The sequence below is a fragment of the Tympanuchus pallidicinctus genome, unplaced genomic scaffold (assembly GCF_026119805.1).
Source record: "Tympanuchus pallidicinctus isolate F22 unplaced genomic scaffold, pur_lepc_1.0 scaffold3, whole genome shotgun sequence".
Classification (NCBI taxonomy): domain Eukaryota; kingdom Metazoa; phylum Chordata; class Aves; order Galliformes; family Phasianidae; genus Tympanuchus; species Tympanuchus pallidicinctus.
In genome coordinates, this window is record NW_026294747.1 from 34011964 (window position 1) to 34038464 (window position 26501).

The window sequence follows — 26501 nt, forward strand, 5'->3', positions numbered from 1 at the left end:
GTCATGTTAGAAAAACTCTTGCGGAGTGCCAGTGGGTTTTGTAGTTTTTTTCACATGCACACTAAGCAAGTGCTGTACTTTCTGTGTTTCTGCATCATTTAGTGATTTGAGCCCAACTTTTTGTTGGTGGACTTGTTTAACCTATTGCTGACAAACATACCAAAATAAAGACTGTATCAACTTTACTGTAATGTCACTTTTTGAGAGAGGAATTCATGTGAAGGATATGTCTAAAATAAGATATTTTTACCTGATGGAACAGTTGATTTATATGCTATAAACTTGGGCTATGAGCAACAGTATTTAAGGGAAAATGTCTTCAGATAGAGTTTTGTCTAACAAAATATATTTGGTGTATGTATGGCAACAGCATTCAAGTTGAAAAACAAGGGATATGAAAAGAGATGGATATGAGAGATGCTCAGTATCCTGAAACATTCATATTATGCAGTCTTTCTATAAAGCTTTTTGTTTGACACAGTCTTATTCAGAAGCGTTTTACAAAATTGAGCTGAAAGAGTTGGAAATCATGCAGCAGAGACTAAAAGTGATTTAAATTTTTCATTCTTTCCTTTGATTGCACAGATAGAAATTTTGTTCTGAAGTGCTAAATTAATATTAACCAGCTTGAGAGCAGTTTCAAATATTTTTTTGAGGGAGTGATAGATGTGCAGAAGATAAATTACTAAATAGGAGCAAGATACACCCTAAAATAAAGCGAACAGTAAATGACTTTTTTTTTTCCTTTCTCCCCTCTCCCCCCCTTCCAAACTATGAGAAGTAGACTGATGTCTGGGTGCTTCCTTGGTACTCACTTTCTGCAGGAGTAGTCATTGAATACTGAATACTACTGAAATAGTTAGGAATATAACTCAATAGAGCATAGTTGATTTAGTAGTGAAAAATCACTGGTGTTTTTTTTGCTATCTTACTGCTGTTATGCTAAAAACAAAACTGTACTCTTTAATCACCCATAAAAGACCTGGGATTTTGCCCAAAGTAATAGCTGTATGGCTACATTCTTTGTTTTGTGATCTTAGCACTATGGAGATGCAAGCGTAAGTTGCTAAAATGTAATTAAAGTATTTCTAATGTATCAAATTTGAATCTTTCTGAAATTGCATCTCCTGCTAAATTCAAGTTTTCATAATTCTTTACTTAGCTCTAAGTCTGACTCCATTCTGTTATGTATTCTTTTTTTTTCCTTGGGCGTAAGGTCTACTGCAGCCTTCTACATGTAGCTAGAGCTTACAGAGGAAGAGGAATAGAGCAAAATGTTTTCCTTTTTCCAGTGAACATTGTAAGTGTATGCTGAAAACATAATGATCTGGGACTTCAATAAAGTCATAGAATCATGGAATTGAATCATAGAATCAGTCAGGTTGGAAAAGGCCTTCGAGATCATTGAGTCCAGCCCCAACCTAACCATACAACTCTAACTAGCAGCCCTCTGCTAAATCATGTCCCTGAGCACCACATCCAATCAGTTTTTAAACACAGGGATGGTGACTCAAACACCTCCCTAGGGATCCTATTTCAATGTTTAACAACCCTCTCAGTAAAGAAGTTTTTCCTGATATCCAACCTAAACTTGCCCTGTTGCAACTTAAGGCCATTTCCCCTTGTCCTGTCACTGGTGAGAAGAGACCAGTCACTCCTATATTTTAAGTATATTTTAAGTATGCATTTTGTCACCTAAGTATATAATTCTTATCTATATATTTTGATAGAGATTTGTGTATTGCAACAGTTATTAATCTAACAAAATTATAAGAATTTAAATTTCAAAACCGAAGTCTGCCTACAAGCAGACTAACCAAGCATACAAATTTGTTGTCAAAAATTTACTGTTTGCCATGGTTTGAAGCGTTAATAATGTGACACCCCTTCACCTCCTCGGGAAGAAAGGGGGGGAAGGGAAGAAAGAAAAAGCCAATTAAGTAGGAGAAGTAGTTTATTGAAAGGAATGTGAGATAATACAGAATAATTAATAGGGTAATAAAATGAACCAAAAATAAAACCGGAGGAGAGAAAAAGTCCATCTGAATCTTTATTGACAGGCTCCCTACCCCTTGCCTCCTGGAAAAAGACCAGAGAGCTTTTTTCCCATCACCCAGAATTGGAAATCATGTGGATCCTGGGAAATGCTGTGCATCCCAGTGTATCTTGACTAACCCTTGAAGAGTTAAAACTCATGTGAGGCTGCTGAAGATAAATGGAAAACACAGCTCTGCAGGCCAGTGTCTCTACACCCAACAGCCTGTCATATGATGTTACGATATGGAATACTGATAGAACTAGGACACTGTCAAAAATTTTATTGTAAATGACCATTGAGCAGGCAATTGCAAAAAGAAATTCCATGAAACCTGAGATATGTTTTGTTTAGTCATAACTTTCAGGACAAGTAATATGTACTAATATGTGCTAATTTACAAATATGAGACCCTTGTTAACTTGTGGAGTACAGTAACTTCGTGGACATTCAGTTTGTTTGTTGTAATTGTAGAAAGTCTGTACATTTTTTTCGTGAATAAAAGCTGTTTTTTCTACAGTGGGAGAAATGTGCTAATGTTATTTTTCTTAAGGAAGTTGTTTGTTCTAATTATGAAAGCTAATTTGGAAAATCTGTTCATTCTCAAACTTGTCAGTTGGATGTGCAACTTGAAAGATTTATGTGAGAGATATGATGATACCTCTCTGAATTTTCCATTTACTTCTAGTCTACTTGAATGGGGTTTTTTTGTTTTTTGTTTTTTTGTTTTTTTTTTGTTTTTTTTTTTTTGTAAATTATGTCTCATAACAGCAGTCTCTTTTTTTTTTTTTTTTGTCCTTACAGATAGATACTGAAGAATTATGTTTTAAACTTTCCTGTGTTAGCCATGGATGTAGCACTCTCTCCTATGAGAACACAAGATCTGGACCCCACGCCATCTGATGCTTCTCCCATGCTTATAAACATGACTCCTACAGTAGATGGGGAAGAGGATGTCATGAAAGAGCTTGATTCTGGACAGCAATATGACAAGCCACCTCCTCTACACACTGGGGCTGATTGGAAGATTGTTCTTCATTTGCCAGAAATTGAGACATGGCTTCGAATGACATCTGAAAGAGTCAGGGATCTGACTTATTCTGTCCAGCAGGACTCGGATAGCAGACATGTGGATGTGCATCTAGTGCAGCTAAAGGTAGGATGAATTCAACATTGCATACTTTTACATGAAGATGGTTTCTTAAGGTCTGCTGCTGATGAAGTAAACAAAAGACCTTTTCACATTTGCTATATCATATCTGGCAGCTTTTGTTAAAAAATAGACCAATCTCTTTCAGGGAGAACGAAAGGAGAATCATTTTCAGACTTTTTTTTTACAGTACTTATCACTGGATTCAGCAGCCATAACCATGTAAATGAATACATTCACACTCTAAGAGAAGCAAATAAAGTACTGAAAGAAATTTAATCAGTTATCTTGAAAATTCCCAGAAATATTCTCTTTGATTTTAATGAGCTTAAGTCCATAAAACTCTAAAATCTTTTTCCTAATAAGTGTGGCTACTCACTTGAAACTTGAAGTAGTAGGATAGAAAGAGCATAGGTCTAATGCCTGGGCTCTCAGTCGCATGGAGGTTATGTTCAAGGCTGAAATTAGATGGGACTATATACAGAACAGTAAATACATAATTTTTTTAAATCTCTGACTCACAGTAAGCAATAAGAAGTGATAAGATTTGAATAGTCACAGTCAATAAATCAATCACTGTTTTTTTTTCAGCAGGAAAATGCATTAGGGAGACTAGACTTGGAAATAAAATAAAATGGAATTTAAAAACCTATGGATTTTTTTTGTTAAATCTTCCTTCCATCAACTCATCAACTGAAATTAAGTCTGTTTAAATACTTATAGCTCTCTTGATCCTGAATTTAATTTTTTTCAACAATTCAATGAAAATTCAGAACGAAATTCAGACAAATATTCTCTGGAACTTTCGTGCATATTCATTTGCATGGCTGGGTTTCCTGAAGCACGCTAAACATGCTTCTGAAGGAAGCAAACAGCCTCCAAAAATAGTAAGCAAATGTTCACTCTTCAGACTGAGCTGTCTTCAGAGCTGTGTATTCTGAGGCCTGTTTGTGCAAACATAGTTTTCCTTCATACTCAGCACAATGGTATTTTATTTATGTTTATTTTTGGACTGAGGCTTTAAGCTGTCTTAAAATACAACTCTGTGTACGAGCATTATCTGTAGAGCAGTTGTACTGTATTCAGTCTTGATTTCTTTATGATCTATGCTCATGCCATTTTTTCTGAGAAAATTGGGATAGACTTTGCTAGTCTTTGAGCCCGTGCTGGCCTATGTCTACAACATTCAGTAGATTCTAAGAGAATATGTCTGAAAAGTATTTCTGCAAGCAGATGTTGAGAATCTTGCTGGACTTTATGCTGCACTGATATGAGTTTGCTTATGGCCAAATTAATATGGAGCTCAGCTGAAACTGAAGAGGCAGGGAGCTTGTGGATGTCATCCGCTCACAGCTTCAGGCCAGGTCAGAGTGCAAGCTGACCTGTGCCAGTTGGAAATCAGAGTGTTCTGCACATACTATTTACCCTCATGCATTCAATAAGATGTCTTATTTCCAAATGGAAGTCAGTGAGTTAAGAGCATCCCTTACAGTTTTCTTCTTAGAATTTAAGTAGCGTATTCAACAGTACTTCTTAAAGTACATTCCTAATGGTGGCTTTTTTTTCCATGTTAGCAGTTGCTGTATTACCTAGGGGTTGTTCAGGGCAAGGAAGGGACCTGGTTAATGCAACTGTTGAAAAGGGCAGAAGAATAACACGTAAGAATCTCAATTATGCACCGTTATCTCAACTGTGATCCAGTGACGGGCGCTAGGACTGAGGCTGTAATAAACAATGCTGTGTACAGAGCTCGGACTCGCAGAGAAGCTCTCTTTTTCTATAATCATTTGCATTTTAAGACATTTTTGAAATATTTGACATTATTGTTTTAGTTGCTTATAAAAATTGTTTTCTAAAAAAGATCTGGAATAGCAGTAAAAAGCGCCAACAATTCTTAACAGAGACATTAGGAGAAAAAGTTCTGTATCTTGCTTGCCTTTTAAGCTCTGTACAGGCAAGAAAGAAATAAATATCTGTAAAATCAAGTGCCATAGAAAAGCTTTAGATATATTTCAAGTTGTTTATCCTTGTATCCTCTTGCATTACATCACTTAATAATTGCTGATGTTAAGTATTTCTAGGGCTTTAACTAAAAGATTTCCAGAACCTAGAGTCTCAAGTGTGCATGATAAATGGAGCAATATGGTAATCCATGCTTTATTTGGAGGCAAGTAACATGTTCAGGAAGGAGGAAAAGTTGTCAACGTGAATATAGTTATCTCATTGCATCTGAGGATAATTGAGATCAATAGCTGAGAGTGCATTGTGAAAAAAGATATTTTCTCCAGGCTGTTTTGTTTGCCATAATTAATATTTTCAGTAAATGGAATAAAAGTAATTATAATGCAGTCATCGGATGAAGTCAGTACATTTGCAAAATAATGTTACTGAATTGAACAGTAACATAAGAGATTTTTTATATGTTAGGTTTATGATCAGCACGATGAGCACAAGCCTTATCCATTCTTCCCATTGTAAATGGCGAAGTACTAACATCTCACATATGCATGAGTATGTAATTAATATATACAAGGGCTTCACTGAAAGTAATGCCTCCTATTTTATTATGTTGACCCATGATGTCAGAGGCAGATGTTGTTGGTATGGAAATACACATTGAGTCTTCCTGACAATATTCCATTACATGTTGTTGTCGAGTGACAGATGGCAGCAGAGGGGCAATCTGACAAAATAGCATCTGACATAAAAGTACATATGAAGGAAAGGTGTGGAATTGAAGTCCTCCACGCAGAATGCTGTATAATAATATAAATGCTATAATAATTCTCACTTCTCTCAGGTATACCTTCCAGCTCATCTGTGTCCTTCTGGAAATGATGTGCCCAGGCCAAACACAGAACGCAGTGTCAGGCTTTACTGCTACTGCATTAGACTGGACAAAGTGTTTCATGTATCTTTCGAACAATGTGCCCCAATTCAGTATTTTCTTTTTTCACAACAGCAGGAGATGATTAATTCATATTCAGCTTGTGATTCCTTGTAACTCCCAAGTTCCTCTATGACACTTTGTAATTTCTTATCAGTGTTATCTGTACAACTTCACATGTAGGATTTTGTCTTTGTACTTTCAACTTTTTATATTTTTTTAATTCTCCCCACACCTTAACTCTAGCGCATCTGTGACTTTTTTGGTTCCAGACTTATAACCTGGTGTGTTCCAGAAGCATCTCCCCTTAGTGCACACATTATTGTCATCTGCGGATTTAACAAACTTTCGTTGACAAAAATGAACAATATAAACACAGGATAAAAGCCTATAATATTATAACTTCTGAATTTTTACACATTGTCCATATGACATTTTTTCCATTGCTTGTTTTCCTCAGCCAGCAAAGGTGAAATGGCATTTCAATGCAGCTTCCTATTTGCTTCGGATGTCTCTTCTGTCTGGCTGTCAGCAGGCTTGTGGTGATGGGCTGGTTTGATGATCTAGTCCTTAGCAGATTTGTTATTCATTTGTTTTTCCTAAATAATAATAATAATAATAATAATAATAATAATATATCTCTGTAAATTTCAAGTAATCCCTCTCTTGTGAAAATTTACTCGGATTCCTGCTGCAGATACATCTGTGCTTGTGATCTTTTTGCAATCAGCAGTTCTGTTTCTTTTCGTGGCTGTTTCCTTGGGAATTTGAGCTTTTCCTGTCTATTTGTTGCATGACTTAGATCTTTATTAGCTGATCCTTTGAAAAAACTTATGTCTCTAACTTTTGCAATGCCTTCTCTCAGAACAAGCCAAGCAGCATGAGTGGGACACTTGTCTTATATCATCCCTTGGGAAATTTCCTGGAAAGCTCAACTTCACATGAGCATTTCAGTGTAGTGGATGCATGACTCATAAATCTCCAGGGTTTGGAGTGCCTTATATTAGCCTTTTGTCTGATCATCACTCTTAACTTGAGCTGTGCTGAGATTCATTTTCGTCTCTCTGACACATTCAAATGAAGCTGTGGCCAATTGTTACCAAATATTTGTAAAAGAGATTAAGAAAATTGTGGTTTTACTGCAAGCAAATCTAGAAGTCTGCACTCTGTCTTCAGCATCTGCTGATACAGTTTCATGATCCATTTTTCTATTTTATTCTGCATGTTCCTGCTTTTGCAGAAAATTTCTTCTTCAAGTCCTCCTGGCATCTGACTTGTGTCCATCTTGCCATTCTTCTGCTTGTTCTGTATATTCTTTAAACATCTCAGGCAAGGTTCTAGTGTTTCATTTCACTGATTATTAGTTTTTACTGATTGCTTAGGAAAAATTCTCATTTTGCTTGCAATGCAATTTTGGATAATCAGATATAAACTTCTGCATGTGAGAAGTTTATTGTGGAGCAAAGTACTTCTTCACCATACGTATGGTTTGAACTACATATCTTCTGTTGCCATATAAACAGGCAAGCACGTTCTGTGCTATCGTAATGTCTTAGATATTTACGGGACATTGATCTTTTCTTTCCAAACAAAAAGATTTCAGACATTCTCCTTCCAGAATCCCTCACCAACTTCAAACATCTATTTACTGGATCTTCTGCCTTTCCTCCAGATTCCTCACATGGTTTTCTTTGGATAGAGGTCAAATGGCATGTAGCCATTTTCCTTTTGCCACCTCTGTTTCCACTTATGAGGCCAAAGAATTTTTAGTTGTTTTTTTCTTCATACTTAAATCCTTGATAAGAGATGAGTTTAAAGAATTACCAAGATATTGAAAAACATTTGTCTCTTATGCATCTGCAATTAGATACAGTTTATTCCTTTGCTGTAGTTGTTCCATTACAAACATTTTAAAAAATTATACAATGAGATTGCTATACGAGTATTTCTCTCATACTCTTAAATGGAATTTAGTAGGCATTTATTGTGTAAATAATATTAAATTTTTCTGTTTTTATTGAATAAATAGGAAAGGCTGGACAAAAATACTTTTATGAGTACTTTCAACAGGTTATCCATATCATTTTCTTTTAAAAATCAGAATTTCAAAATTGTTTATAGTGACCTTTTCAATTTCTTGTAATTAGGAATTCTGACCTTTATTGTGTCTTTATTGTGACCCATAAAAGGGCAAAAATGTAATTTGCTTTTATTCTAATAGTATTGCTGAAGTACCTCATCTACCACCTGTCTTTCTCTAACATTAGAAACAGGGCTGGTTCTTCTTCTCACCTTGGTTTGATGCTTCTCAGTGGCCATATTATTCTGATGCTTGTGATAATATGTATTTTTCTTCTGTTGTAGACTTGCCAGAATTGACAGTAGTCTTAACTGATAAACCACTCTGTTCCTTTATTTTATTTGATATGTCTGCTATTAAAAAACAAACAAAACAAAAACAAAAAACAAACCCAAACCACCACCACCACTACCAAAAGCACAGAAAAACAATCAAAGAAGAAAAACACTACTCAAAATTACAAAACTTTCTATCATTCAGGTATCTATATTACAGAACTTATTTGGACTTAAGCAATGAAAAAATGAGTGCGCTTTGATCAAATACTATGATTGTCTTCCCACTTCTAATTGCTTCAGTGTTAAAATATGTTAGTACAAGCTTTAGAAACATGATCTAATGTATTCTGCCCATGCTCACTAGAGAAATATTACAGTAAATATCAAATTTCTGCACAGATGTTACCTATTAGTCTTCCCTGTTCTCCCCACTAATCTCATGCAAACACAAATGTTTACTGGGTGTAATTATATAAATAATTCTAAATATGATGAAAAATGTTGCATGCTAAGCCATTTGTGCAAAATAATCAAAACTTTTCCTGAGAATTGTATTTTGTTTTATATTTAATTTATATTATATTCTTTAGTATGTGCCTACATTGTGGGAATTAGACTGCTGATGTCTAGATTTGCCAGAAAAAAATATATATATATCAGTATTATTTTGAAAGTATAAGTAGGGGTTAGTAATGACAGCTTGTAAAATTAAGTCAGAGTTACTGTATCGTTAGCTTTTGAAATTAAGAATGCCAATTTTTATTAACGGTGATTGAAATAATCAATTTAATAAATACATGTATAAAAACAAATAAGTATATACAGAAACGTAAGCACACAAAAAGCACTACTACTTAAATTTTGTTGGTGATTTATTTCTTGAGGATTGGTTTGAGATTGTATAAAATTTACAAGGAAGAACATTATTCTCTTTCATAGCGTGCATCTATTTATGATCCATGTAGTGAGCTATTATATTCACACTTTTTTTTTTTTTGCTTTGCATACTTTAGTAGGCTTTGTGGACGTATTTCTTGAGATCATACTGGCAGGGTTTGTTACTTTTTCAATTTAATTTACATATAAATTATAATAGGTATCTAAGAAAACTATAATATGCTTAAGGAAGCAGCCAAAAAATAGGCACAGAAAATTGCCAAAATGTAGGGAATTCTTCAGTTTGTTTTGTTCTCAATGTTTTCTGATGGACGTTTATAATGAAGGAGTTGGCAGAAGAAATTTTAGGTTATAGAATGACTGCTGTCTGAATGTCAGAAATGCAAGGTGTTTCAACAGTGTGACAAACTTGAATTTCAGTAAGCATAAGCAAATTCCATTAGTTTGTAATTTATTTGTTTTGGGTATTTGCCTCTTAAATTAGATGAATTCTCACTCAGAAGAAAATCCCTTTCTATATAGCTAACCAGTAAAGAACCTTCTGTGAATTGATACGATTTCTTCGTAAATCGAGTAAAATCTCACAACTGATAAGTAAGTGCAGCAACACGAAGTGGCTTATTTACCTGGGAAAGGTAAATTCCATATCTTTATTGCCGGGTTTACATTTTAGAGCTGATGCCCTAAGAATGAGCATACTTATACTGTGCCCCATTTCCCACATATTTTCTTTCCATGGCATTGACTGTTTTCCCAGTTCCAACCCTGTGACTGTGTGCTGTGTATGAGTGCCTTCCAAAGGATGGAGTTACTGTGGCCTTTACCCACACCCCATGTCAGTGGGAGCTGTGCTGAGCCCTGAGGTTTTCTTAAGAGATGTTCCAAATCTTCTGGAGGCCTTGTTTCTTGCATCTAACAGATAGAACTGGGTGGCAAGTCTGGATAAAAGCCCAGGGGCAGGCTGATGGCGTTGGTGTAATATTATCTTTTATGGAAAAGGTTGTAAATACAGCTGGATATTTTTTTTTTTACTGGGTTGTTTTATGCTTTCCCAAGTTGTATGTAAGGAAGAACTAGCATTGTTGCATACATACATGCAAAAAATTTGATCTAATTATTTTAATGCCTTCCATGCAACTGTCACTGGTGAGATTGTGTGGAATCAGAGAGAGGAGAAGCAGCTTCATTTTTGAACAGGAGCTAAACCATTTACAGCAGAATGAGCAGAAACAGCGAGTAAAATGAGAAATTCATAGCCACCAGTCCCATCCCTAGAATCTTCATGCATGCTCTCTCCCTGTAGGTGTCTCCCTAGAGGAAGGTAATAGCTTTTATGGAGCCAGAATGGTTTTTTGTTGCGTTTTTTCTTTCTTTTAGATGTGTTTCTCTTTGGGAAAAACATATAACACAGAAGGCATAATAGCAGCACTACATTAGATGTCATAGCACCCCAAAACTCTAACAGACCTTTCAGAAGTTCTCACAAAATATAAAAGTTCACTTGATCTACTAGTACATTCTGAGTTCCCTTTCCCATTTTGCACTAACTGCATTTTTCATAATCTACATACTCTAAGAAGGTATCTTGCAACTTTCAGTGAACGATATTACTTTTCTATCTTCATTTGCCCTTACAACTTCATCTGACCTTATCCATGATTAAATATGTCAGAAAGGACTTCAGCTACTATATATAGTCTTTCCTTTGGGTATTGTCACTTATCTGTTTTGTTCTGATCACTACATGGGTTTCTGAGCACAAATTGTATATATATTCAAAAGGCAAGAAAGCAAGTATTCTTTCTATGGAAAAGGTTCTTCAGATTTGATTAGAGTAAATTCTAAAAAGTTGATGATTTTATGTTCATGTTCCAATCTGATCAAACTTTCTGAAATATTTTTTCTAGTTGTTAGGGGCGTGTGCATGCTTAAATATATACATATATATAGCATGTTTACAATACTGTTAAAGAAATTCAGTGCCCCTACTACCTCAGTATTTGCGTATCCAATTATTCCTCATCCATCTTTTTTTTTTTTTTTCCCCCAAAAATCTTCTGATTTATCCACCCTAAAGTGTTTGATCCTACTGTATTTACAACATCACTTAATCTATCTCTATTTGTAACATCTCTGTGCTTGCATTTTACCACAGGCTGAGTTATTCAATAACCGGTCTCTTGTTCTTCATACATATTGAGGGCTATCCTATTCCCAGTGTGTCTATTTAGTACAGTGGCAGAATAAAAATCTCTGTCTTGACAATATCAGTAATATCTTTTGGGAAAGTAAGAATTGTACTCAAGGAGTAATGCTATATTGTAAGTGATGTAAAGTATCTGTATGTCTGGGTATGTTAGAAGTATTGGAATAACTTCTAGAATAATAGCGACAGAATTGATTTTTTTTTTTTTTTAAAGCTCTCAAACTGCGTAGAATGAACAGAGTGGCTTATGCACCACTTCATCATCTCCTGTGAAAGATATGACTGGAATTTTTTATGATATCCTAGCACTGTCCAGCAGCAAGAAGAAAAAATCATCAAATGGAAGTTTGCAAAATCTGAGCCAGCTATGATTAAAATCATAGAGCTGAAATACTAAACTGAATTTTCTTATTTGCTCTTAAACTGTAATTTTGGGGCTTTATTTTTTAAAAGCAAGGATGGCTAGAAAAGTTAATTAAGTCCAGGATTTTAGGCAAATATATAAATTTCACAATCTGTACATTTACACGAATCATCACATCATTAAACTTACAGTAAAAGGAGGAGGGACATTTCCGAGGACATCTTGTATAGTAGCATCTGAGCTATCTTGTGCTTTGAACACTCCTTTTGCCATTCAGAGTTAAGTAATGAAGATAAAATGACTTGAAATATAAAGTTTAGAAATTTCAAAGAAACAGAAGATTCAATGTAAAGAGAACAACAGCAAAGTAGTGCACCAGAGCAACTCTAGGACTAACTGCTAAGGACTGAAGAATTAAGGCGTTCCTTCAGTGGGGCATACACAGAGGCTAGGAAGTGATCTGAGCCAAATTATTCCTTGTGGAGTTTGAAGAAGCTGGACCCCACCCCTTCCCGTCAAGAAGAGCTGATAGCTGCATTTACTGTGCTTGTGAAAATGTTCATATGGTGATGCTTAGAGATGTAATGAAATCTCTGGAGAAAATATATATTTAGTGAGATCATCAAGAATTATTTCAGGAACTTCCTGAAGTTTTAGTTGTGGCCTGTAGGTCTGTTTTAGTTGAGAGAAAACATTTTGTTACACACTGATTTTAATTCCACTATCAGATACAGAAACTCTTGTACCTGTTTTTTTCACATCATATCCTGCAGTGGATGCTTTTGACACATTGCATTAAATTAGCAAAAATTACACAGTGTGTAGCCTCATTGGAATTCTTGCATATGAGCCACACAAATACTATCTTCTCTGCAAAGAGTAGTCTAAACATCTATGCTATTTATGAATCTTAGCCAGCAGTTCAGTATAAGGAATCAATGTGGAGTTAAACAGGAAAGCACACAAAGGAAAGGAGCCAATGTCTTTTCACAATATTGCATCTCTGATTGAGTATAGCATTGTTTTCCTTCAAAGGTGAAGAACTCATAGTGCTATATTATTTTTCAAACTTCAAGTAGAATAATTAAGAAATGTTGAAAGCTTTTTTTTTTTTACCACACTACAATTGAAGTGAAATACTTTTTCTTTTCATCTGAGTTGTGCAAGGTAGCTCTCCTGACTTGAATCTCTTCCGCATTTTCCTGATCTTACTTATAAATTACTACATCTCTTTCTCAACTCCTCTTTTCTTTCTATTTTTTATTTTTTAATGCTAAGGAATAAATAAAGCATCAAACTTACAATCTGGCTGGAAAGACTTCATGCTGATTTAAATTGAAATTTAAATCACTATTCTGTTCTGTTCTTACAGTTGGGACTGATTTATGAATTTTGCACCAGTTTTTGTCAGTTGCATTTTGCTACCGTGTTTTCAAATAATAGCTTTCTGTTATTTTAAAGGTTGCTTAAGAAGTTAATGGGGAATAACTCACTTTATACAGGTATTCTAGAAACAGGTGGAATGGACTGCCCAGAGAGGTGGTGGAATCACTGACCCTGGGGGTGTTCAAGGAAAGGCTGGATGTTGTGTTGAGGGACATGGTTTAGTAGGAGCTATTGGGAATAGGTGAACGGTTGGACTGGGTGATCTTTTAGGTCTTTTCCAACCTTGGTGATTCTATGATTCTATGATTCTATCTTTTCCTCTCTTCAAAAGAATACACAGAATTAGTGTGGACCAGTTCATGGGTTTTATAGAAGTTGCAAAGCAGTTTCTTTGCATTACTAGATTTATTTTTCAGCTTCCTCTGTTTTCTTGCTTTCTGCTCAGTCTCTTTCTCTCACAGTTTTCTTCTTTCAAAGTTTCCCATCTGATTCCTGTCCTTTTTCATTTTTTTTCCTGCTTGTCCTTCACTGAAACACATAGCTGAGTCATCAGCTACCATACTGAATTGCCATTTCAAAAAGCAGTTTTCTTTCTTTCCTTGCACGGATCAATACCATGTCCTGTGCAGAGGGCAGAAACCTGCCAGAACACGTGTTTAAGGAACACTTTCTACAAAGGAAATAAAGCAGGAGAGTGGAGGACAGTGCCATTCTCTGTGCACAGGCCATGTTTCACTCTCTTAGACTTTTGACTCCTATTTTTGTGACCACAGAAATGTAAATAGAAAATTATTTAAGGTCTTTAATACGTTAAAAGAAAAAAAATAATTTAGAGCTTAGGACTTGCTTTTGCTTCAGAGTTTCTTGTGAGATTGTGGTGTGTTCCCACAGCAAATCAGCTATTCAGCAGTTGGCTATGCATTCTCATACTGGCCTGTGTTACTAGAATCCAGTCTTGCTGACTTTAATGGAGTTTTTGAGCTTTATTTTGCATCTTCCCTTGTTAGGGGCTAAGGTTCATTTGTTACAACAGAATGAATGTGGCTTTTCTTGGAATACCTTGTCCTTCAGTTAAGAAATAGAGCTATTAACACTTACAAAAATGAGGTAAATTAATGTTGGTAGTTTAGAATGGCAGTTGAGAAGCAGAAATCTACAATAATTTCTCCAGAATTTTCAATCAAACTGAAGTTGCTTAATGCTTCAGGTGCACTTTGGAGGCCACACTTTCTTAAGATTACATGTAAGCAGACTTCATTCTTGCAGAGCCCAACTGCAGCTGGAAATCAGCCAATGCGTGGATGTCTGCCTGCCATTGAAAAACTTAACAAAAATGTTACATGAAATCAAAGCATCTTTATTTGGTTATATGCAGAAAAATTAAGAATTAACATGTGCTTAGGATGTAGTACAAGTGTGCATGTGGCATCGTTGTGCATCTTAGTACATAGCACTTGAACTAGGAGATCACTTAAACATGGAATTTAGTAATATGCATTTGAGTGTTTGCTTTTTTTTTTTTTTCTTAATGGAAATAACACACTTATAATGTTGTACCTTGTGTTATTTCTACAAAGATTTATTTATTGAGCCACATCACCATTAGAGCAATTGCTTTGCATGGTACAAGTTTTGTGTCACGTAGCATTGTAGGAAAATCTTTGTAATTTGTCTTCCTGGTTCACTGTATAGGAAGATTTTCCTTAAGGGGACAAATCAGAAGTTTAAAAAATATCAGAGTTGCGTGTGTTGTACTGCATTTATGATGTACATTCATTTTCTTTCACTTTTTTCAATTTCATAATATATTTATGAGAAAAACACAGAAAACGTGGTGTCTAGAAAGCTAGAATTTTTGAAGAAATGAAGAAACATGAAAATGCTTCTGTGTACTAGTCTTTAGTAGGTGCTTTGTAACTTCTGCGTTTGTAAATAAAAAGAAAGAAGCAGCTGTGGTTGTGCTGCAGCACCACCTAGCGCTCCCACAGCTAAGAGAACTTTCAGCAGCAGCTCTTACAGCTTGGGCAAAACACGAACAAACAAGCAGGCAAAAAAAGCTCTCAATGCACACGTCGTAGTAAGGTGCAAGTTGTTTCTTAACGTCTATTTGAAAAATGTGTAATAAGACAAACAAAAATGCTTGATCTTGCAATGGTAAAGCGGATACATGTTTCTAGGGAAACGTATGCATTATGTATATGCTGATTTGATAAATACTTACATTCATACTCTCTAGAAACACTCAATTTCTACAGTGCTTTAGGTGAGAGAATGCCATGGAGTTAATGGGAGACACTGCAATATGGGTTGGCCTGAACAGACAATGGTGCCTGTAACCCAAGAAGTTTCTTTAGATATTACAGAATTACCACTTCTCCAGTTCTGGATGGGCAGAACTGGCAGTATTTTTTACATGCTATTTTTAAGTTATTTTTGTAGCATAAGTTAGCATTACCACATCCACTGAGCACTAATGCAGACCTGACAGATGCAAAGTAGCTTTTCCTGGAAACCAAAACCTTCTAGTCTGTTCCTAAGGCAGCTTCACTCTTTTTGATTGTAGTTTTCTTTTAGTGTTTTGTTTACAACTTATTTTATTCAAAATATGCTTTTATGATTTGTACTGCATATTATTGCCTGGGAAAGATGAAGACATCCATATAAGAAAATTGTGGAAATGTAAAGTATTCAGCAAGACAAAATTTTAATATGAGAAATGCCCATGTGTATTAACTAAGCAGTAATAGATTTTGACTTCTGATAAGCCTAATGATTGTCTAAGTATCTTTCTAACTATAGAAACATGCTAAATTCCTTTTTTTGTCCAGGTGTAATCATATTTTCCTTTACAGAAAACAAACGAACAAAACAGAACAACGAATCAACCAAAACCAAAACAAAGAAAAAAACCAATGAATACAGGCTGAACCTGGAGCTCAAAAAAGAGGCTGCTTCTATGAGTTGCCACATATCCTGAGAAATTTATGAGCTCTGATTTAAAAATCTGTGTGAGCTTTCCCTATTTTTTTTTTTTTTTTTCCTTCTATGAAGTCCCATAAGAATTATTCACACATAATGCATACAGCTGTGCACATCAAACCTGAGTAGGAAGTAATGTGAGCTATGCAACAGAACACTGTGCTGGTTTTCATTGTGGAATGAATAAGGGATTGGCAGTCCACTGAAGCAGTGATAAGACCAAAATTTTCATATGCTATGTTTCCTTTAAGCTATGTTTTCTTTTTGTTACCTTGGAACAATACGTGCATTCATTAACTGTGAAATTAAACTGTTTGGGCTTTTGTGCAGTTTCATTTCACTGCAACTCAGATGGACTGAAGGAGCAGCTGAATAACTTGATATTGAAAACTTAAAGGTCATGAATATTGGATGTAACAGCTGTTTCCATTAAAAAAAAAATAAAAATGATGTAATCCTATTGCCTAGAAACGTCTGGAATGTGACAATCAGTCACTTGAAATAGGAGAAGGAAAACCAGTTTTAACCAGCCTTTCATTTCAGGAAAGACCATACTTAGAATTTTGCATAATTAAATTCTTCAGGGCAAAAGCTAAAGCTGTCATTTGTCTAGCTACTTATTCTCTGTGAAATATTACAAGTGCAATTTAGAAAAAGCATTCCTCTGCATAGCCTTATTGAGCTTTTTGTTTTTCAGGTGTGTGATGAAATGTTGTAACGAAAGACTGGCTCCACTCAGAGTCTTCCATGTAAAAAATTTCTCTGAATATGTTGAGTCATACTTTGTCATGGTAACACATTGAGGGTTTCTTAACAGGGTATGCAGCTTGAAAAGTGCTTCATCAGTTGTCTGTGCACTTGCATGCGCTAACATGAAGAAATAAAAAGCCAGTGCGTGTGTCCCAAGCATACTATTCCTTTCATTCTGAAAGAAAGAGTTTGAAAATGTGGAGAGGAACAGACTAAACCTTCTGTTTCTGCTGTGTGCCGAGGGAAGGTATGCTGTAACACAAGGATAGAGGATAGATACGCAGTGAATAAAATGATTTAGTTATGCTGTAATTCTGCGTTTAAAAGCCAGTAAGGAAAATGCCAGAGGTATCATCACTGGTTTTTTCATAACCAAAAACCAAAGTGAAATGTTGCTGTCGTTTGTTTGTTTTTTCTTTTCTTTTTCTTTTTCTTTTTTTTTTTTTTTCTTCCCAGAGTGCTTTAAGTAGATGTGGATACATTCAATAGAGCCAGCACTTGGGACAGATTTGTTGTTAAATGAAATTGATTTTTGAATTAGATTATGATACTCAGACTGCAAATTCTGCTGTGGTGGAATTTATCTACTTTGCTTTTGATCTGTTTCTTGCTCCTAACTCTGGTGTTTTCACTTTTTGTTTATGATGACCTACGAGGTGCTTAGGGAAAATCTAGGGGAAAATATAAGCAATGAAATATCAGTTAAGTTCATTAAGTTAGAATATGTCCATCCTGGTATTTTGACTTGACTGTCTTATCTAAAATAGAACAACGATGTATGTAGCTGCATATGTGTGATTTAGCAAAAACCAAGTCAAAAAGAGATCCAAATTTCTGTCTCTTGCATTCCACTTGAGAATGACAGAAATATGGTGGGCTGTATGTATGGCACTTTTTTTTTTTTTTTTTCTTTCTTTCTTTTTTTTTTTTTTTTTTTTTTCCAATTATGCATAGTCACTCATGCAAACAGGATGTAATAGAGTAAAAACCTATTCTACTTATGAAAAAGTTTGGCAGTGAATTGGTTCAAAAATTTATTTGCAAAATTTTGATTTGAAACAGTAGATATTTTCTAGTAGAGATTCATATAAATATAACACTTTCAATTTGGTTAACTTCTGTTCCCAACTGTTTGCCAAACTCATAAAAGATCAGGCCAGTTACATTCTTAGTTTAGTTTGCAAAACAGACTAAAAAAACCCCAACACAAACACAAAACAAAACAAGCCCATTACTTTGTTGCGGGTTTGTAGCATGCCTGATTGATAAAGAGAATACAAAGAAAAAACACTGGAATCAGAGCCCAAGTATGCTATCGAAAAAATAGCAATGATGTTGCAAATTTGAAATGAGTAGCCCTTCTGGAAGAAGTAATCAAACCAGCTAGTAAAATAGTTGCTAGTAATGTAAACAGTGTGCTGAGTTGTGTTTGTTGGAGTTCCCTGATAATCAGCGGGAAATAAATTTCCTGCTATATGATGAATTTGAGTCATATCAAAGAGAAAACTAATTATAGGTTATTCTTTCCCAGCAAGCTATGCCCTCAAAAAAAAAAAAAAAAAAAAGAGGAGGCTTCTGTGGGTTCATAGCATCTTCAGGTCTCATGCTGCTGTTGCATGCAAATGAAATAGACTTTCCAAGTTTAAATAAAAACTTCATTGCATTTTGCACAAAAGATATAAGCTCTTTGTATCCAGTCCATCAATGTAATAGTAATTTATGGTAACTTCTACTTTTTCCTGTTTTAAATGTTGATATCTGGGATAACTCTCATCTTTTGTTCCTAATTATTTTCATTGTCATCTCATATTGGCATGTAGCTTAGCGTGCAGAGGGCATTTTAAAATGAAGACAAAATAAGTTCTTTATTTTTCCATTTCTCTCAGTATTCTCTTCATTCTCAAAAGTACTTTTTTGCCTAGGAAGGTTTTATTCAAAGGAGCAGTATGTAGAAAATACTAAATGATTTGTGAAGGAAAGAAACCTCTTTCTTTTATGGTGTTTCTGCTTGTGGTGCTTTTAGAAAAGCTTGTATTTTTGTGTGTGCAAACAAGCTGGCTCTTTGAGCTGTAATGTGGGACAGTTGGAGGGTTGTGCTGTGACGGCATCTGAGAGGTTAGAGCTGCCACTATTGGAAGAATGAGAATGGGTGGGAACAAGAAAGATGATCCACGAACAAAAAAGAGGAAAGAGGGGGGAGAGGAATGAGCATGAACAGCGAATGAGGGTGTGGAGCGATGACTGAGCCTTTTGACATGACTTTGAAATAGTTAGACAGCCAGGGAATTTAGAAGGAATTCAGAGCAAATGCAGGGGGAGTCAAAGCACTGTACAGAAGAGGGAGCCCTCTTCAAGATGACTAAAGAGAAGCTAAAAGACAGAGACCAACTGTAGTAAGTTAAGCTCTGGAGTGTTTTTCTTCTCCCATTCATGATAGACTAGATAATTGTTACAAATATTAGCATTACAAAAGTAACAGTCTCTATTTTGTAAATGATGAATCACTTTAGGAGGGAAGTCATGACTTCCTATTAATACATTTGTTCCAAGCAGATGAGCTACCAGATCCTAAAATAAATTTTAACTTCCTAATATTAACCCAGAAAACAGTTCCATTTTATCTAAAGCAAAAAATCGAAGTTAGCTGGGTGGCAAATATTTACTTCTACTCTGAGAATCAGAGGCTTTCTCCTCTGAGATCAGTACTAGGGGGTTACCAAGTGACCAATACTGTACTGGATTCCTTCCTGTCAAAATGCCATAAACATTCTGCTGGAACTTAGGTCACTGCTCAAAATAACCTTGCTAATTGCAAGTCTACAAGTGTTGGCTGAAATTTCAGTTAGCCACCATACAGCAGATCTGGATGCTGAGAAATCACGACTGTAGCTCTGAACATGCAGGAGAAGAACTGACAGGCCTAAACTTGATCTGCGCAGTCACTCAGGTACAGGCAGCAGATTATTTGCTATGTTTCATGCAAAACAAAAGCTGTTGACTTTGCTTTGAAGATGGATTGAGTGACATATAATCTATGGCATACTTCGCTGTCTTTTTAGTTTCTGAATTACTGGTTGAATGTAATTCCTTCAGCTGAGGAAAAGAAATGGGACAATCATTTTCTTTGCAAAGCTGATACCTGAACTCTCCACCCAGTAAATGAGGTAAGACAGTACTAAAGCGAAAAGCTTTACAAATCATTGAAACTATCTAAAGCCATAAATTATCAGTTTGCAATTTTTTGTCTGTAAAGGCATTATTTTTTCCCTTGAATCCACTAGTTTTCAGCTTCTAAAAAGAATTGCTTGACCAGTACGCTTTTGGTTTGAAATAAGAAGTTTCATTTCCTCTGTGCTATAATCTAACTGCAGATGTAGATTTCTGAATATTGAGAAAAGTTTGTTCAATTTCTTTCAATCTTTGTACTAGATAATGTAAAGTTCCTGCAATCACAATCTTTTGTTTAAGCAATTTGTCATTCACTTCTGAAGGGAAAAGAATATTTATCATGTTTAAACAGTTCAGTGTCATGTTTTCCATGTTTTGATGGGAAGATTATAACTTTTTTGAGAAGGTGAAACTGAGTGCTCGGTCTTCTGTATTCCCTGAGACATTACTCAGCTAACTTTTATAGGTCGCAGTATAATTAGAAATAGACACTGTAACTATAATTACGTTACTTCATGAAAACTTTGACCTATATTATGATGTGTTCAGTTACGGATTAGGAAACCAACAGACTGAAAAAAACCTAATAATAGGAAATACGGTGATTTTATTGCTTTATCAAAATTTTACAATCTTCATTTTAACCTCATTCACAGGAAAGTTGAATGTGGCATATGGACAGTGGCCAGTGAGGAATACTCTTGTTTGTTTGTTTGTTTGTTGTTTTTTAGTATAGTTGCATTGCATTTAGAAGACTGTTTCAAAAATATTCTGAGATGTAATTTTCCAAAGGTCCTTTGTTTTATTTTTTCTCAGCTCTTAAAGTTGCATGTGTGCCATGTCTGAAGGAATACACTCAGACTGCTCAAAACATCTGTTCCTTTTGAAAAAAAAATTATTCTTTTGAAATTGTATCTACAGGAAAAGTTCAACTATTTTTGGGTAGTAGTTTTCTTCAAAGATTTGCACTGGGGTAAGATGATATTTTGACTTTCCTGAAGCAGAAATTGGTACTGGGAAATTGTTGACTGATACATAGTTTGTGTAAAGTGCCAGAAAACTGAGGAATCAGCCATAGGTTATGGCAACTGTTATATCTGCTATTTGGATAGAAATTTCTCATCACGTTCTAAAAAGTTCTTAGTTCTGCTGTTCAGCTGCCCATACATCAGTTGCCAATTGCTTTTTGCTAGCTAAGTATGTTATAACCTCCAACTCTATAGTGGCAATCCATGTCATCATGTTCTCCAAAATTCTGCTTACAGCTATATGTGCTTAGCAATAGAAGTGTCATAGTTGCTTTTTACATAAGTATTGTTGCCCTGTTTCTTATCATCTTCTGAATGCTGTTTCAGGGGTTGAATCCTTACTGCTCCATGCAATAATTAGAAAGGTCTTTGTGTTCTTCTATGGCTCACGCTATATAAGCAGCTTAGTTTGGATCAAGAGTATGATTTCAAATTAAATCTGATTGTTTTCTCTATTAAGCTCTCTCATGTTTGTGCTGGAGAACAGTCTCATTGTGTGCAAGCTGCTTGCTCCTGCTCACAGCTACTGCAATTATTCAGTGCTTTTCCTTTCTTTCCTCAGTCACTTCATCTTCATTCATGTTTTACTTCTTGTTTTCTGTATTAATGCTTTCTTGTTTCATCTGAGTTGGTGCTTTCCTTTGTGAGCAATTTTCACATTTAACATATAATTGCCTTTAAACAGTTGAATCAGATATAGTTGGCATAGCATTTCATTTCCTGTGTTGCTAGTACTGATAATTGAAGAAACTTAATTATAAGTTAATATTTTTGCTACTTTTCCTTTGTTTTTACATAATGATGTTTTTCTAAGAGGAAAATCAGAAAGCTGACATTAAATGATAAAAACTGAGATTTCATTAATAATTTCTATAAATTCAAGCACAGTATACATTTAGGAAAGATTTTAAAATTATTTTGATCCTCCTAATCCCATTTGACATTGTAAAATTAATACTAATAAAAAAAATAAACAGCAGTGTTACGTTTTAGAAATTCTTTAAATGAGCTTCAAAAGAAAGTATCAATCATGTTTTGGGAAAGAATTATTACAGTGAGCAGTGTTGTCATTCTTACAATTCATGCTTCAGTCTTGGAGTGAAAGACTGTTCTGTTCATTAAGAACAGTGGCCTCTCTTGGAACGTAGGTAAGAGGGCTAAAGAGTATGTAGATTTTAGGATGTCTTGCTCAAAATTAATTAATAGCAGCAGGTAAGAGTGGTGTGGTCATAATGTTCTACAAATATTATTGTTTGGTTAATATATTCATGGAGTGAAAGATACTGAATTAAAGGCAGTGCTGGGCTTTTAGCAGAGGGCTTGGAGAGGAAACATATTAGGTTTGACAGACTTGCTGTTATATTATTGTACTGTTTCAAGATTTTCTTAGCTGACCGACGTTCCTATTTGCTTTCTGTGACTCATTTTTCTCACAAGCCTCTTGATGAAATGTTGAAAAGCCTCTCTGAAAAGATCTCAATGGTTAAGAGTGTAATCAAAAGATTTTTAAGAAATACCAATACTTCTTCCTCTTGGCAGTTATTATTGCAGGATCAGATGAAATCTTACTGTCCAGAAAAAGAACAGCTGTGGTTTTTGCTTTTTTTTCTGTGGTTCAATGGTATTGCTGTGTTGGTAGAAAAAGACCCATGGAAGAAATAAATTTTACATTTGAAGTGTGTTGAAAATATAAAAGCTACAGAATCCCCTGGGAATGTAGGTTTTCATGATGGAAGTATGTTGGTTGTTACTTGTTACCAGTTCCTGACCAGATTTCATGCTTTTGTGTTCAGGGATGATGCAAGTGTTTTCTTTCCATGAGTATTATATACTACTAGTGTCTTTAGCTTACTGGACTTTGTACCTCATTATCCATGAGTGTTTTACATAATCCATACAAGATCTGGAATGTTATTTCAGTTACCTGTGCTAGGCAGAGTGAGAGAGGCCTTAGCTAGAATTCTAGCTCAAGTATGACACCCTGAGGGTAGAATTATGGAATTTCCAGGGTTATACCCAGTGTGGCAGCAGTATGGCTACTTTTATCATAAAAGGCTTTGGACAAAGCTAGGTATCTGCAGAACCATTCCGGTAGTTCTGAGAGGAAGAGGGAAGTAAGAACATTTGTATGGCTCTTTGGGCCTAGCAGAAGGCAGGAGGGATTTGTTCGCCAAACTCTAAAAGCCTCAAAGCCATATTATTATGCCTGGGTTTTGCCATTGTTTTTCTTCTATTCCAGTCATTCTGATTCTAGAAAATGGGAAGTTGACTGATAACTATAGGAAAAGCACTTGGTAGTTCTAACAGAAATAAAACCTAAATGTAACTTAGGATTTAGTATGTGGTGAAAGATATTTATTTCCTTTATCTATTTGGCTGGATAATGGTCATATTCCATCTTTTAATTAATTGAAACTGAAGGTCATCCAAGGGAATAAAAATAACTAATCACTAACACTGATAAAATTTGTTCATCTGAAGTTAATTACTAATTTTACTGTTTCAATTTTATTTGAAACCAAATTTTAAATATTTCATTTTGTAAATGAGCCAAAAGTGGAGAGGGAGACATTTCCCTCCTTCTCATCAGGAACAATTCAATTTAATTCTTACCTTAATTTCTTCTCTGTATGTACTGCAGGCTGCCGTAATCTTGAGGTCTTTTCTATGTCTTTGTGAATCTGATTTGAGAAAGACAGAAGATTTGAGGTAGTATAAATTCAGGATTCAATAAGGCTAAATTAATGATGATTAATCTTGGAGGAAATGTAACTATGCACAAGCAAGTGAAATAAATTTGCATTTGAAGCTTGAAATCATATAAGTTCATTAAGTTCCACAAAGTTCAGCTTTTGAAATTCAAAGAGTTAGTTACAGGCTGACTGGTCGACAGCCTTTCTTTTTCTCATTGCTCCTTCATGGAGGTAGGAGTTACGTTCATCACTGAAAGTCTAGACAAAGACAATTTATAACTTATCTTTGTATAGCTAGAAAACAAAATGAAATGACACACAAAGAAATGAACGGTGAATAAGACTGTTCTTTGTCAGCATAATAGTTTGTCTCAGACAAAACCACAGGTCATGCTGACTTGTGTGCTTAAAGATGTGAATGACACTGACTGTGAAGTGATTTATAAATCAAGGATATTATCCTAGATAGCAATATGTAATAAAAATATTTGCCTATATATGAGTTTGTGTGTATGTGTAAATGAATAAGTATTTAAATAAATACTGCTCATTCACTTCTTTCAAGGCACTTCAGTCCTACTCTGTTAAGCACAAGAGTTTTTTCTCAAGCAGCATCAACAGCTTAACAACCATTAGGCCTGGTGCTTTACACTGGAAAGTTCTCTTGTAAAGCTTAAAATTTGCTTTTAAGAGAATTATCCTGCTAGAGCACAAGCTGACTTTCAGAATTATTGGATTAGAATAGTCAATGTACCAGTTTAGCACAGATTCTACAGTCTTGTAACACACTTCTAAATTACAGTTACAGTGCATTCTAAATACTTCTAGCAATAATATTTTTCCAGTTTTGAAGTACTTAGTTACTAAATAGTATGAAAATATTAGCCTCTAGTACTCTGAATCTTACAAACAGCCCAAACAAATATCTATTTTAATGATACTGAATTTTAGATTTCTTAGGACTGATTTATTTGGAAGTACATGCTTCCTTGTGTCTATTAAATACAACAGGTTAGTTCATTTGTTTTCAATTATGTTAGAAACATTTGTGGTTAAGGTACTGAAGATAAGGTATAAAATTAGTTTTGGTCATTCGATGTTTAGATGGTATTCCACTATTATGATCTAACAAAAAATCAAGGTCATTCTGGATTATTTTATTTGAATAGAAGATACCATACACATTTCTTTAAATTGGAATCTAAGAAATATCCACTTGTGGGATGGCAGTGACATTTGAAAATCAATTGAATCAGACAGGACAGACTACTAATTGTTTTTATATGCAAAGTCTCAAATGTTTCAATACTTCCCTAAAGTTGATTAAAGTAGGTTTGGAAGGACTGCATATAAATATATGTTTATTGACATCCTAACGATTCTGTAACTCCAAGTTTCCAGTTTGGTCTCCACTGTATTCCTTTTTAAAAACACCTGTTCTTTGTCTCAGTCTTCACTGGCAGCCAGAATTGTCACATCCCTGAACCAGTATCTCTAGGTGGAAAGTGGGGGAGCAAACTGCACCCCACTGTAAGGGAGGAGGAAGTCTGAGACCTACTCATGAGACTGAATGGACTGTACAAGTCCAGGGGGCCAGTAGCATGCATCCCAGGGCCATAAGGCAGCTGGCTGATGTGGTTGCTGAGCCACTCTCCATCATATTTGAAAAGTCATGGCTGTCAGACAAAGTCCCTGGGGACTGGAAGAAGGGAAACATCACTCTCATTTACAAGAAAGGGAGGAAAGAGGACTCAGGGACCTACGAGGCTGAGCCTCACCTCTGTGCCTGGGAAGATCGTAGAACAGTTCCTCCCAGAAGACACGTTAAGGCACATGAGGGACAAGTGGGTGGGTGATCCAAGACAGCTAGTATGGCTTCGCCAAAGGAAAGTCATGCCTGACCAATCTGATGATAGAGTAACAGCACTGATGGATAAAGGGAAGGCAAATGGTACCTTTGTCTTGCACTTCTGCAAGGCCTTAGACATGGTCCCCCATCACATCCTTATCTCTAAATCAGGGAGATATGGATTTAAAGGGCAGACTATTTGGTGGATGAGGAATTGGTTGGAATGTCACAGCCAGTTGTGGTCAATGGCTCTATGTCCAGGTGGAGGCCAATAACAAGTGATGTCCCCCAGGGATTTATCTTGGGTCTAATTAACTCTTTAACATCTTTTTTAATGACATAGATGATGGATCGAGTGCACCCTCAGCAAGTTTACTGATGACACCCACCTGAGTGATGCTTTTATACAGCAGAAATAAGGGGCACCATCCAGATGGACCTTGATAAACTCAAAAGGTGGGCCTGTGTAAACCAAATGAGGTCCCCCTCTATTTTGCCCTTGTGAGGCACACAATTCTCACCATCCTTTATCAAATTCTGTTATAGCCACCACGCCTTAGTCAGAGAATAAATGAGGTTAGCATCCTTTGACTTTAGAAGTCAAAATGTTTTGATTAACATTTTTCCCTTGTATTTTGTATGTCTGTACAGAAGGATGGATTTTTTTTTTTGTCCTGTGTGAACTTGCAGATCCTTTTGTTTATTTTGATGTGTCATACATCTCAGTTGTTTACTGGTGCCTAAACTGTTT

The 26501-nt window shown here is 35.4% G+C and overlaps 1 protein-coding gene across 3 annotated transcripts in view; it reads left to right on the forward strand.

Moving 5' to 3' along the window:
- AKAP6 (A-kinase anchoring protein 6) overlaps positions 1-26501 on the forward strand; it is a 272758-nt gene that overhangs the window by 54560 nt on the left and 191697 nt on the right. For 2 of the 3 annotated variants that reach the window (XM_052694146.1, XM_052694147.1), the window contains one exon: positions 2840-3191. In XM_052694146.1, the coding sequence (XP_052550106.1) occupies positions 2883-3191 (309 nt within the window). In that variant the 5' untranslated portion in view covers positions 2840-2882. Of the gene's footprint in view, positions 1-2839; positions 3192-19833; positions 19960-26501 lie in introns of those variants that run through there. The other variant, XM_052694148.1, reaches the window with a different exon arrangement.